Raw genomic sequence first — 14,944 nt, 5'->3', positions numbered from 1 at the left:
CACATTGTTGACTATGTTTTTCAAACCTGTTTACTGTGTTTTCAAAATGGAGAGCATACATACATACAATGTGTAAAAATCAATAAGACTTTGCAAAATAAAACTATCTATGTCCTAGTTTAAATTCTATCTATCATTAATGCTGAAAACTGCATTGAACAGATACATTCAAACACTTTGGCATTTTAAAAGGTTTCTAATGCCTTCTCTTGTAGTAACCAAATTACTCTGAACAGTAGCAATGCATCATCGCTAAAGTACATTAACAAAGCCAAGCCTTATTAATCCACTTGATCAATAAACCTATTTCTTGAATAGACCATAAAAATGGCCCATGAAGGTTCAATAATATCAGAGTTTTTTTCTGTAATGGCTATGAGTACTCAGTCCTTTTCTTGGCAAACCTTATGGATTAATAATTACTCGGCTATTCAATCAGTTTGTGCTTGGAATTTATATACGAAAATCATAGTGAGGTTTTAACATGCTCTGTTAACAATGAAGTTGCTCACGGCCATCCTACTTTCATCTTATTTCTGGTGCAAACTTCTCTTACAGATTGTATATACTGTATGTTACAACCAGTGTCCATTATTAAATTGTTGGATCGATATACATTGACTTGATTTGTGTACTACAGTGACATATTATATTTTCATTTTATTGTCCTACATATTTTAACTTCTTGCTTATAGCCAGCTATATTAGAATGTCCCATCAGACTTCAATGAAGCCTCCCGATGATAACATGCATTACAATACAAATTAAAAGCTGACTGCATGCTGCAAAAGTACATCCTGACAAACCATTTTGTAAACAAAATTTGGAATGCAGTTGAATGAGCCATTAAATATTTCAGCAAATGGCTTAATGATGTCTTAAAAACTAATTATCCCCCACAGTGGAACACTGATGACTAGGTAAAGGACAGGCAATGGTTATTGTGTGATTCACACCAAATAGTATATGTGAGTAGAAATACAACAACATTACATCATGTAGCTCTACCAATAAATTATTTTTTTCAGATTTCCTTCACATAATAAATTGAACAATGTATTTGGATGTGATTTTGATTCTAAAAATTTTTCATGTTTTTGTTTTGTAACTGGCTTTGCCAAAATACCCAAAAAATGTGAAAGGCTTTGACTTTGTTTTGGATCTGGATTTAAATAAAAAATGTGAAACATTGGTAAAATAATGTTATTTTGAGCTGCTATATTACTATTTATAGCATTAACTTTCTTTTCCAATCATTTGTAGTATATTTTCTAATGATCCCTTCACCACTGTCCAAATTTTCACCAATTCTGACCAAAGTCTGCAGCGAGCTGTCTTAATGAAGGATTTTGTAATTTTGCCATTTTTGCATTTACTTTCTCCCATTCAGTTTAAAATATAATTAAACTGCAAAGTGTTAATGTTTCCCTTTCATTGCACCCAAACCTCCTTTGCATGTTCAGATTTACTATTACTGTAATAGAATAAATGAATAACTACATGGGCACCAATGATTATTTGGCAAAAGGTCACAGTTTTTATTTAAACAAAAAATGGTAGATGAGAGTGTAATGGAAGGTAGCTAGCAATTAATAGCAAAACCAAACAGTGGATGGCAAAGTTACTATTACACCTCTGGTCCCCGAATATAATCCTTTACGACTGGCCGGTGCTATATCTGGCATCAGAGTGACTACACCCCTTCTGGACTCACAATGACATGCCCACACAAAGCAGGTCAAAGGATCCTCCAACCAAAAGGACCAAGAATCAGGTTACTTTGAAAGGGGCAGTGACCTGCTGTCAATCAGCGGTAGAACCATATGAATTAGTCGTTGACTGCAATGCTCTCCTGCCTACTGTTCCTCCACCTTCATCAATCATCATCAACATTTATTTAAAAAGCAGCAAGGTATTTGAAAGCTCCAACCTTGGCTAACTATGAATGCACTGCCCATCGAGAAGTGCATAGTACTAGTTTTTGAAGTTTTTGGTATGAGTGCAGGCCACCTTTGTCTATCATCATCATCATTTATTTATATAGTGACAATAAATTACATAGTGCTTTACAATTAGGTATCTACTTGTCTAAAGATCTACTGATGCCTTTGTCCATCTAATAATATCTGATTGTTACTGCCTCTTCACTCTTCATTATGCATGCTTTCTAATTTCAAATATTTTATCTTTTGCACCTTACAATATTTGTTGTTTAATTTATATAATGGGCTTGCTTCAGTTAGTGGCATGGCAGATGACATTTTTTTTGCAGCCATTGCAATGTTCTACATGCAGTATCTGAATGTCGAAAATGCCCAGAAAAAACTCTCACATGCAAACACCCATTTTCAATATAGATGTCACTGAATAATCCTTTAAAAACTATTGAAAAATAGAAATGTTTAGAATATAGAGGGCATGATGCATTAAGGAAAAGTAAAGCAAATAAAAAATGAGTAACTTTGAACCTTGTTGCATTGCAAGGGTTGCAAATACTATTATTTTGCACGTAAGGAAAATACTGATTGTTTTTCCATGTAACACACAAATACTTAGCTTTATTTTTACACTGAAATCTAAGTTGATCCAGGACATGATAAAATGTACATCCCCCTCCAATGCAACATGGTTTTGCCAAGGTACAAAGTTACTCATTTTTTTTTTGCTTTCCTCTCCTTAATGAATCAGGTCCATAGTTTTTTTGGGGAGGAGGGGTGCAGCTACATTGACACTGACATGCAAACATCCCATTTAATATAAATGTCACTTAATATTTTAAAAGAAATGAATCTATTTGTTTTTTTGGATTCTGCTGCAGACAGCAAATGTACGCTCTTTTTTTTCCACTGAATATACTACCTTGTTTAGCATGATCATCATCATCATCATCATCATCATCATTTATTTATATATATCATATTTAACTTTCTATACTAGTACTATTATATATGCATTAATAACAACAAGTATTGCCCGTCTAAACTAGAGATGGCCGTGCTCGGTTTACCGAAAACCAAGCCCACCCGAACTTAGGGTATCCGCGCTGGCTGTCGCGCGTGTTCGGGCATGAAAACGAGGCAAAACTTCATCATTGCATCCTCGGATCTCGTGAGACTTTAATTCTGTAATTAACACTCAAAGTCGAGATCCAGCGCCATTTAACAGGCAGGTCCATAGTTTTTTTGGGGGAGGAGGGGTGCAGCTACATTGACACTAACATGCAAACATCCCATTTAATATAAATGTCACTGAATGACCCTTTAAAAATTGACAAGTATTGCAACATAGAAAAAAGTTTACAATATATGGCATTTTTTTGTGTGTGCAGCTGCATTGACACTCACAAGTAAACATCCATTTTTTTAAAAAATATTTCAGATGTCACTTCCTCACACAAGATTACTTTAACTAGAAAAACTTAATATTTTAAAAGAAATAAATATATTTGTTTTTTTGGATTCTGCTGCAGACAGCAAATTTACGCTCTTTTTTTTCCACTGAATATACTACCTAGTTTAGCATGATCATCATCATCATCATAATTTATTTATATATATCATATTTAACTTTCTATACTAGTACTATTATATATGCATTAATAACAACAAGTATTGCCCATCTAAACTAGAGATGGCCGTGCTCGGTTTCCCGAAAACCAAGTCCACCCGAACTTAGGGTATCCGCGCCGGCTGTCAAGTGTGTTTGGGCATGAAAACAAGGCAAAACTTCATCATTGCATCCTCGGATCTCGTGAGACTTTAATTCTATAATTCTATAATTAACACTCGAAGTCGAGATCCAGTTTCCATTTCACAGGCAGCGTTATTAATGTAAGTGAAAAAGAAGTGTTGGCAGTGTTCTTCCAAGTCTTCAGTCACATTGTACTGTGCCAGAGCTCACCCAGAAATAGGAGAATGAGAATGTAATAGGCTGGCATTGTTGTTTACAGAGTAACAGAAGGGTAACAACAGTGTTCTTGTCACTCTTCAGTCTCAGTGTCATTGCCTACACAGAAACAAAAGGGAAAGGAGGGACATAATAGAAACTTTGAAATATATATTTATGAAGGGTTTTTCAACAAGGTACAGGAGGGTAACATTCTTCAAATGGAGAAAAATACTAGAACACGATGATATGTACTGAGGGAAGTAGATTCAGAGGAAATTGGAGAAAAAACTAGCTAGCTTCCTTCTCTCAGCTACATCCCAGCATCTGCAATCTACAGTCACCATTCTCATCCTCATCAGTGTGTACATCATCTTTGCTCACACAATATTAATTATTCCATGCTGTAAGACTATATTACAGAAGTCTCTGTACTTTGATGTAATTGCCAGCAAAGGACTTTCTCAAGGAATTTGTAGTACATATTAAGCCAAAGCTGTCACGGTTTTGGGGAAATTCTTTTAGACCACATCAGATGTTGAAATGTTGTGCAGACTCAGGGATCACCACCACTGGGTCTCTTGGTAAAGCTATTTTTTCCTAGCTACAGTCACAATAGAAACTGAAGGAGTATACCTTGTGGTGTCATGTGCCACTTGAGCAGTCAACTGGCTGACCAGCAACTCTTGAGATATGTGTCATTTGGAAATAAATATAACACATAACTCTTAAACCTAGGGTCAAGCACAGTCGCCAAAATGTAGTAATCAGATTTAAAAATGTTGATAACCCTTAGATCCTGGCAAAGCGAATAAAGTACTTGATCTACCGGTCTGATATTCACCATTTTTTTTTTCCAAAAGTCTAATTAAGGGAAATCAAGGTAGCTGTGCTGAACTCACTTTACAGTAGACTTTTTATATTACTTTCAGGACCATAAAGAACACTGAAATTATTCTCCACTGTGCTGGACTAAAACACATTCCCCCTCTTTTCCCATGGGGTGCAGAGTAAGCGTGAATGGCCTTTCGCTGTTCCTCGCTTTCACTTAAGCGTACAAAGGGTGGAAAACTCTTGCTTGAGTCGGTGACAGGGCAAATTGTATTATTGTGGTAGCAGCTGCAATCTCCTACATGCTGTTGAAAGTCCAGAAATGTTTCCAGCCACAGACAGCATCTCCTGCACATCCCTGTCATCATCCTCATCAGCAGGAGCTAATTATATAGCACCAGTAATTGTGCTGCGCTGTGCAGAGCAGATGAGAACTAAGCAGAATCCATTATAAGTTATGTTAGTTATGTTGATGGTTACAAGATATAGTTATAACTTATGCTAGTTATGTAGATAGTTATAAGATATAGTAATAAGTTATGTTAGTTATGTAGATAATTATAAGATATAGTTATAAGTTATGTTAGCTCACATCAGTCCCTACCCCATTCAGAGCTTACAGTGTAAAATTCTAACATAGACACATACACACAAACGCAGCCAGTTAATCGACTAGTATGTTTTAGGACAGTGGAAGAACACCATGGAGGCACCGTGCTGCAGGGTCTTGCATTGTCATGACTGAACTTACAAGAAGATGCCTCAAGTAAAGTTGCAGAACTAGCACTCATACAGAAAGACCTGACTCTTTCCTTGCCACTGCGTGTGTAATGGCATGTTGGCAATTTAATTTTTTTCTGCAGTTAACTTTGCCTTGATTACAAGTGTTTTTTAATTTACCAAGGAAAATTGTGTTTTTTTTACATTTTGGTTTCCCTCACTTTAAAAACACTATGCATCTCAGTCTTTAACATAGGCTTTAGCAGATGACGTAGTGGCATTCCTATCATCATGACTGGTGCCAGCAGCTGCTTGGTGCTCCTGGTCTGTTTTCGGCTGATGTGAATCCATATCGATGGCACAGTACAATGTCACTACACTTTAAAGAACACTGCCAGGCCCATTAATAATGCTATGGCCCAATACAATGCGAGTGGATATTTTGAAAAATAAATTCCAGGCAGATTACTTCTGTTGAAGCACTGAACACTGGCAACTATTTGGGGGTGAGCTATGGCACAGTCTTTTGGGCAAAAGTATATGAAAATCATATTGTGATCTGTGAGATGCTAAAAATTGACTGGAAATAACTGGAAATTAGTGTTATTGAGGTTAATAATAATGTATGTAAAAAATAATAGCTAAATTATGTGATTTTCATCCAAAAAGTGGCATTTTGTTAAAAAAAAAAAAAAAACCAAACCAAAACTAAAACCAAAACACGCGAGGCCGGTTTAGGCAAAACCAAAACCCGAAGGTAATTAAGATCCAAAACCAAAGCATGGGGGTCAGTGAGCATCTCTAGTCTAAACTCTCTGACAGATGACAGATTAAAATTAAAACCAATTGAGCAGCAAACTATTCTAGTGACTGATCTCAACAGAACTGCTTTACAATAATCACTACTATTCTACAGTTTTCTCTGTCCCTCTTTTACCATGAATGCTATTTTCAGAGCACAGCACTTCACGCTGCCAGCTCTAAAATGGCACATGAGAAAATGAGGGAGGGCTATATATAGAAATGTAGATCCAGAACTCTCAGTTTTCTCAGAGATCCAGAACTCTCGGTTTTCCTAGACAAACCCATATCTCAGATTTCTCTGATTCTGAACCGCTCATCTCTAGTATTATATATATATATATATATATATATATATATATATATATATATATATGTTTGCATCTGTTTATTTTATTTTAGCCATTTCCATTTTGGTCCACATATTTAATTGTATGATGCTTCCTTTGAATAAACAAGTTAAATTGTCCTTCCATAAGTCTGTATAAATGAGTACTGAATCTCCACAATTGCCTTATGTGCCCACATTATGATGTCAGTTGTGAATGTTGCTAGGAATGTATTGATGGGGAATTTACAGGGTACAGTTGAAACTCCATTAAAGTGGAGTTATTTTGCACTAGTAACTGCTATTTACTAAGACTGCTAGTGATGGTAGCTAACACAACAGGCCTAAGTCATTAAGGAAAGCAAAGCATAAAAAAGTTAACTTAAACTCTGCACCTGGACAAAACCATGTTGCATTAGAGGGAGAGGTAAAATTAGAATGTGGGGACATATTTATAGTTGGGGTAGGGCATGTCTTAGATTAACTTGAAATTTCAATGTAAAAATAAAGTTATTTGTGTTTTTTGTTTTATTTGTATGCTATATGAAAAAAACAGCCAATATTTTCCTTATGTGCAAAATAATAAACTAATTTGACCCCCTTACTCCTTTTTTTCTTGCTTTGCTCTTCTTAATGACTTAATGACAGGCCCAACATATGTATGTTATTAATTCAAGGCTTTGTAATTTTGTAAAATTACACTTAAAAAGTAATAGTTCTTATTTTGATGTCTTACTTCTAAAAATATAATATATAAATTTAAAGTCTTAAATTATTTATAGTAGCTCTATATATTGTCACCTACCTTTAGATCCACTGAATTGCAGTTTATCACATCATATTTTCTTTTAATTTATCTTTTAGATGTTGGGAACTGAGCGCCGGAGAAATCAAATGGATTTACCAGGCACCCATATTAGCAGCTATTGGGGTGAGTTTGTTTAAAATATATATTATAGACATTATAGTACACAGGGGACATTTTAGCCTTTCTATATATTTTCTTATGCTGGGTGTCATTTATAGCTGAATGTAAATTTGCAGGCTAAAAATACCCATGAAAAACGTGCAATGAGTTCTTACCTGTGTATTTTGAGATGCATGTATCTTAAGTTATGTGCAGCTCAAAATAATGTGTAAGAATACAACCATATCAAGATATGTGTTATTCATCATCAACATATTAAATTAATATTGAAAAAAGTGAACCCCAAACTGAACCAAGCATTAGCTCTCACAGCTTGAGCTGGTTACAGCTAATGCAGCAGGATAACCAGCATAAAAACACAATTGTTAGAATGGAAAATGAATCCCTACCTCATGCACAGTACAATAAATAATTTTACATAATTAGATTTGTCCTAGTTACAATCATCTTCTCCAAATTTTATCAATTCAGGGCCTCATTTAGAGTTAGCCAAATCCAACTAACAGGGTCATTTTATTTTGCGTGCAAGAAAGATACTTTCTGCTTCTGCTCTTAACACACAAAAACTGAACAGCTTTTTAATAGACTGTGATTTTGAGTTGAGCTAGGACATGATTTTATCTAGCTGGATTTACTCCTAGCTGTATATCAGACTTTAGAACCTAAAATGGTTAATTAGGTGTATCCTATTATGCCATGTTTTCCTTTAATCTTTGCTGGTACTTAACTTTTAATCTCAGGGAGAACCGTTCTGGCTTAGACATGGCCTCCTGATGAGTCCATGGGAATGCTTTAAAAAACTGAAACTAGCTGTGGTGGAATAGTTCGTTTACAAATGAGATAATCAGTCTCTTTAGTAAACTATGTTAGATATTTGCACAGACCCTCGTGTTTTGGTTCTAAAACCATCTTCCCGTTTTGATTTAGTTGTGGATCTGGATTGAATTAAAAATTGTGAAAATTGGTAAAATCACGTGATTTTGAGCTGTTTTTGTTCCCACATTACTATTTATAGCATTAACATTCAGTTACAGTCATTTGCAGTTTATTTTCAAATGATCTCTTCACAACTGTCAACATTTTCACCAATTTTAGCCATAGTCTGCAATGAGCTGGCTGGCTAAATTTAGTGACAGAGCAGCAGCATCAATATATGACAGTTTAATGAAAGGTACAATCTCCATGAAACTCAGTGGCACAGCAATGTGCATAAAGTAACTACATGCAGTCACCAGAAGCCGTAAATGACATTCCTGAGTTTTTCCTGACACCATTGTGATTCTTTGTGAAGCCAGTTTTACAAAGAGTAGCTTGCCTGTAAGTGACCTGGCATTGTGTGCTAGCACTACTTTGCTGAAATGATGATGAGGAGGATGATGGACAACAGACTTTTGTGTGCAAAGCATGCTACAATCCCTATGAAACATAGCGTCAGAGCACTGGCTAATAGGATGGTAACTTTAGACAGATAGATAGACGAAGGTGGACTGTACCCAGGAAAATAATGTTGAGAGAAAGAACATGCAAACTATATTTTTAATGTTAGACAACATGCCTTATTGAAAGAGAAGAGGCTGCAATCAAAGCACATTAACAGACAGCGGCGGCATCACTAGACATTTAATAGGTGATGATACAATAAGGCCATAGTGTTAAATAGTACAAGGTGGAACTGTACTTTGGCCCACTCACCCATATGTTAAACAAACTTGTCCATGTCGCAGGACTGTACTGTCTACGTATGACAAACATGAAAAGATTTGGTACAGGTGGAGAAAATATCACTTTGTCCAGAAAGAACTGCAAGAATTAGAGTGCTCAGTATAATTTGTATCGGGCAGACACCCAGTCACTCACCATGTCTTTTCTATTGTTTCTATTGAATATTTGCATTGCTTATTGCAATGTATAACGTTGCTTGCGCACTGTTTTCTACATCGTTTCTACATCGTGTCCTTATACTGTACATGTGCTTTGATTTTAAAGAGATGAATGCAGTCCACTATGTTTGTATAGTTTGTACAGTGTTTGATTATAAAAATGATGTTAAGTGCCCCTGTGTGGATTTAGTTTTGTTGTTTGTTTATTGTCAGACAATTAAATTAAGTATTTAAGAATTGATTTAAAGAAAAAAAGGACATGCTTATAGTTTAACAAACCAAGCACTTTAGCTACAGGGACTGCCAATTTTGTGGCTAATTTGTTTGGGCCCCCATAAAATATAAAACCTTTTGGTTGTTGGTTGTTGAACTGGAAAATAGATATAGTAGACATTTAGACAAGTAGATAGACGAAGATGGGTTGCACCCAGAAGAAAAATGGTGAAAGACCATGCACACTATATTTTTAAAGTTAGATACACCATGGCAATTGAAGAGGCAATAAAAATAAGAGGCCAGTAGATGGACAGTGAAATGAGTAGACATTTAGACAATTAAATAGACAAATGTGGCCTGTACCCAGAAGAAAAATGTTGAAAGACCGTGCACACTATACTTTCAGCGTTAGATAGCATGCATCATGGAAAGTGAAGAGGCAGTAAGAAAAAAAGGTCATTAGATGGACAGCAGGATCAGTAGACATTTAACAGATGATCATAGATCATATGTTAAAAAGGACATGCACAAATAAAAAAATCTTTCATCTACTCAGATTGCGCTGCTGCAACCTAAACCTCCCAAATGCAACAGCCAGCTAATGCAACCAATGAACAGTACTATTCATTATACCTATGATAACAAAACTGTAAGTAATACTAGAGTAATGTCTCAGGCTATCAGGGAGCATCTTACAGTACACAGCAGACCAATAATTACAACCAGTCATCTGCATTTCCTTCGCTTTAAAATTCTTATGCTACAAATCAGCTGTATGCCAACTACGCCAATCAGATTCAGACACAGATGTATCTGCCATCTGGTCCTATTAGAGCCACTATTCCATACAATTACAGTGACCATCCATTTGCTTCAAAACAGAATAGTGTGCCACGTTCATACAGGTACAGTTCCACAGTAAGTTTACTGGTGCTGCTGCTGTTGATGGCGATAAACCTACTCAGTGGGCTGTCTCAGTCATGTAGTCTTTTGTTTGACTAATACCACTTATCCACATATCCATAGTTAAGTGGAAAGTCAGTACAATGGCATTTTCTATGGACTGAATGACTTTTTTTAACCTCTTGGTACAGTTGAGGAATAGATGCTTGGAAGAAATGGAATAAAGCTGGCATGTGGGCAGCACGGTGGCTAAGTGGTTAGCACTTCTGCCTCACAGCGCTGGGGTCATGAGTTCAATTCCCGACCATGGTTGGTCTTATCTGTGTGGAGTTTGTATGTTCTCCCCATTGTTTGCGTGGGTTTCCTTCGGGTGCACCGTTTTCCTCCCACACTCCAAAAACATACTAGTAGGTTCATTGGCTGCTATTAAAATTGACCAAAATCTCTCTCTCTGTCTCCCTGTCTGTATGTCTGTGTGTGTGGAATTTAGGGAATGTTAGGATATGTTAGGGAATTTAGACTGTAAGCGCCAATGGGGCAGGGACTGATGTGAATGAGTTCTCTGTACAGCACTGCAAAATCAGTGGCGCTATATAAATAAATGGTGATGGTGATGATGAATTTGGCAGCGTAGACACATGTCGTCCTGCTACGGACAGCAGAACCAGTGGAGGTTTAAAAGTGTAGATAGAAGAAGGTGGGCTACACTCAGAAGAAAAATGGTGACAGAAAGGCTACGCATATTATAGTTTAAATGTTAGACAGCATGTGTCATGGACACTGAAGAGACAGTAATCAGATCTCATTAGATGGACAGCGGCAGTTTTAGTAGACGATTTTATACAAGATTATAGACCATGGCCATATTGTAAAATAGTGCAAGATGGAATTGTCCTTAGGCCCACCCACCCATAAATTAAAAAGGACATGTACATAGTGTACCAAACCAAGCACTTCAGCGACAAGGACTGCCACTTATGTTGCTGAAGTGCTTGAATTGTTTTGGCCCCCACAAAAAGTGATCATTTTGGTTGTTTATTGTTGAACTGGAGAATAGATAGGGATTTCAACAAATTACTAACGGCATTTGACTAGCAGTGGTCATCTTCCGTAATGGCAACAATTTCAATGTCATTCCCTTATCATCATCCTCATCAAAGATATTTAGATCAGTTTCATTTTCATTTTACAAAAGAAGATACACCAAGTAAGTAACAGTTAGGCAGCATGTGGGACACATTGGAGAGGGACAGCAGCAACACATTGGGGAAGAACATCAGCGACAAATTGGAGTGGGATAGCAATGATACATTTGAGAGGAACAGCAGCGGCGGTATCAGAGCTCATTAGGCGTACAGTGGCGACATCAGTGGACAGACCGAGGCCATAATGTAAAATGGTGGAACATGGAACTGTTCTTGGGCCCTCCCACCTGGGTGTGATTTGTATATTCCATCCTAACATGATCAACATTTATATGGTGGGCACCCTAATATAGACAGGGTTGGAAAGTCAACAATAATGACATAGACAGTATTATTTGTTGACAATTGAAATGTAGACAGTATTATTAGGTTGACAATTGAAATGTAGACATATTATTAGGTGAATAATAACATCCCTAGCCCTATCATTGACACCAGTTTGTTTGACACTACCTATTGACACCAGTATGTTTCTTTGTGAAACCAGTGAAACAAGAGTAGCTTGTCTGTGAATGACCTAGCATTGTGTGCTAGCACTACTATGCTGATAGGAGGAGGAGGAAGATGAGAATGATGAAGCTTCTGGCACTGTTGCTGATGGTGATATACCTATCCAGTGGGCTGTCATGGTCATGTAGTATTTTGTTTGACCAGTACTGCTTGTCCACATATTTTTGGACTGGATGATTATTTGTTTAATCTCACAGCTAAGGAATTGCTGTTCGGGAAAAATTTAATTCAGATGGTATTTGGTAGCATGGATATATGACCTTAACTAGTTGGCTAAAACCTGATGCATTGAAGGTGGAAATTGAATGCACATCCAAAGCTAACATAGCTGTCATGGTTCAGTGTTCCACTGTGCAAAAGTATGCTGATTGTAATACTTTCAAATGCTTGCTTCACAGACAATTGTGTAAAACTATACTGCTTACAATTCTTGGTCTCCTTCTGTATAGACGTATCAAGCCCAGCAGCAGCAGCTATAGCACACAAGGATATCTCTTGGGAATCAGGGATTGCATTAGGAGAGTCAGTTGTAAAATTGGATGCTGGACTCTGTACTAATAATGAGAAGGTTGATGATGAAGGTGTTGATGGTGAGGATTGCATCAGGTGTCTATCGATTCATCTGCTATCTGTTGCGGGGCTGCATGCTACTATACACAATTTTCCCCCTTTTGAAAAACTACTTGAAGGAACTCGCTGCAAATTATGTAACAGGGAGTAGGTGCCTAGATGTTCTACTTTCCTACCTCTACTAATTTTGGAATCACAAAGGGTAGGATAAAAATATTTTTAAACAGAAAAGGTGTTCTTTTTTTATCTTATGCTATTCCATGGCAATGCTTTTATCATGAGCAGGAGGTGGTACCACTGGTGGCTGCCTTAGTTCCACACATTCATCATCATCCTCCTCATTTTCTTGCTTAAGTAGACCACATTCATTTTCAGATCCGCAATTTTCCCCTTCATCCTCTTGCACATTTGCAAGTTTAAAAGTAGCATCCTTAATTTCTATGTCTAAATCATCATCATTACTACTACTCATCGTCACATTTCCAAATGATTGAGAAATTTTGGAAGGAAGCTGCTCTATAATTACAGTTTCAGAATCTGTAACATCAGACTCACATATATGGTACCCTAAGACTCTCCTCAGGGTTCTGTGAGTGCCCAAGTTGTTCTTCAGTGTTGTGTTCTTTTCATGACCTGATTTGGCTGTTTTAAAGCTAAGGCAGATGGATGACTGTGGTGGGCACTCTCTTTTGCAATGGGAATTCTAGTACATGTACCAACAGTAGCAAAAAGTGGGCATGATCTGAGCCTTGCCTTGCCGCTGGTGTATGGAATGTTAGCTATTTTAATTTTTTTGGACAAATCACCACATCCATCAGAAACTTCTCTCTTAATCCTTCATACATCAAGAGATGATGTTTTCTTTTAGATAGACAAATAGTGCTTGGATTTTGGGGATGCTTTCTTACTCTTTCCTCCCTTTTTTACTAGCAGAGGTCAAAAAAGTACCAGTACTGGTCCTGATCTGTAGAGTGTTCCATGGTTTCCAGGCAAAGTTGTGCCCAATGAACAAGTTGCCACCACACCAGGTGATAGCCCTATAACATAGGGAAAAGAGGGAATGATACCTTACAATTCTTATTTCTCTGCAACACAATATAATTAAAATTTAGACAATTGGTAATATTTTTTTGGGGGGATGTGCTGCTCATACTCAAAGAACACCTTATTTTTTGCCCACTTGATAAAGGTGTCAATGAGACTGCTCCTCAGAAAATTGTTTTCACTAGAAAAACACTTTCAATTTTAAAAGAAATAGATTTATTTGTTTTTTGGGGTGATGTTGCTCACACAAAAAGAGCATCCTGTTATTTGCTGCTTAATAAAGATGACACTGAGCCTGTCTCTCACAAAATTGCTTTCTCTAGAAACACTTTGGATTTTAAAAGCAATAAATATACATGTTTTGTGCCACTCACGGTCATGCAGCATATATACTAGTTCAGATGTCTATATTATATATACTGTAATAACAACCAATATCCACTACTCTAAACTCCCTGACACCCTATTGATCAGCAGTTCTCAATTGTCTACATTCTCAATGACTAAAATAGGTAGTCCAGACCAGAAAGAATATCTGGGTCGGCTAGGACAAGGAGCTCCAGCACATGAAAGAGCAGCGGTACTGCAGGCTGTGTTAAAAGTACCAGTGCAGCTACCTTTACCAGTTGCTCTAACCAAATCTGTGCCACGGCTGTGGTATAGTAATGTGTACTTTATGTGGAAGCAACTACTGATGTAGACTCACCACAGAGCACTGGAATCCCTGATGATACTGTACCATATCGAGGAAATGGAATGGACAAAATACCTATTGCCAGTATAAACATTAGGGCACTTGAAACATATCAAGTGTTAAGCCCCGAATAAGGAGCAGACACGAGGAAGTCAAGAATATCCTCTTGGCTAGGTATGTTGTAACCCCAGAAACATACCAGAATAAGTTTAGAAGTTTGGTGAGAGGAAATGATTCTTCCCATACAGAATTCACGAAGAGAAGTTGTGCACACTGGCTGGAAGAAACAAGCCAGAACCATAGAACAGGTCAAGGAGATGTTCATCCTGGAACAGTTAATAAATTGGTTGCCTCCTGAGGTTAAGGAATGGGTATTGGAATTGGAGACCTAGTAACCAAGAGGAGGCAAAGCAATTGACAGATGAGTT

General features: G+C 37.1%; 1 protein-coding gene across 1 annotated transcript in view; it reads left to right on the top strand.

Annotated features, from left to right (window-relative positions):
• PTH2R (parathyroid hormone 2 receptor) overlaps positions 1-14,944 on the top strand; it is a 288,624-nt gene that overhangs the window by 235,958 nt on the left and 37,722 nt on the right. The window contains exon 9 of the mRNA XM_075178631.1: positions 7,431-7,497. Within this exon, the coding sequence (XP_075034732.1) occupies positions 7,431-7,497 (67 nt within the window). The remainder of the gene's footprint in view (positions 1-7,430; positions 7,498-14,944) is intronic.

This window comes from Mixophyes fleayi, chromosome 7 (genome assembly GCF_038048845.1).
Source record: "Mixophyes fleayi isolate aMixFle1 chromosome 7, aMixFle1.hap1, whole genome shotgun sequence".
Taxonomy (NCBI): Eukaryota; Metazoa; Chordata; class Amphibia; order Anura; family Limnodynastidae; genus Mixophyes; species Mixophyes fleayi.
The sequence above is the reverse complement of the archived record's forward strand: the minus strand, read 5'-3'. Positions and strand labels throughout refer to the sequence as shown.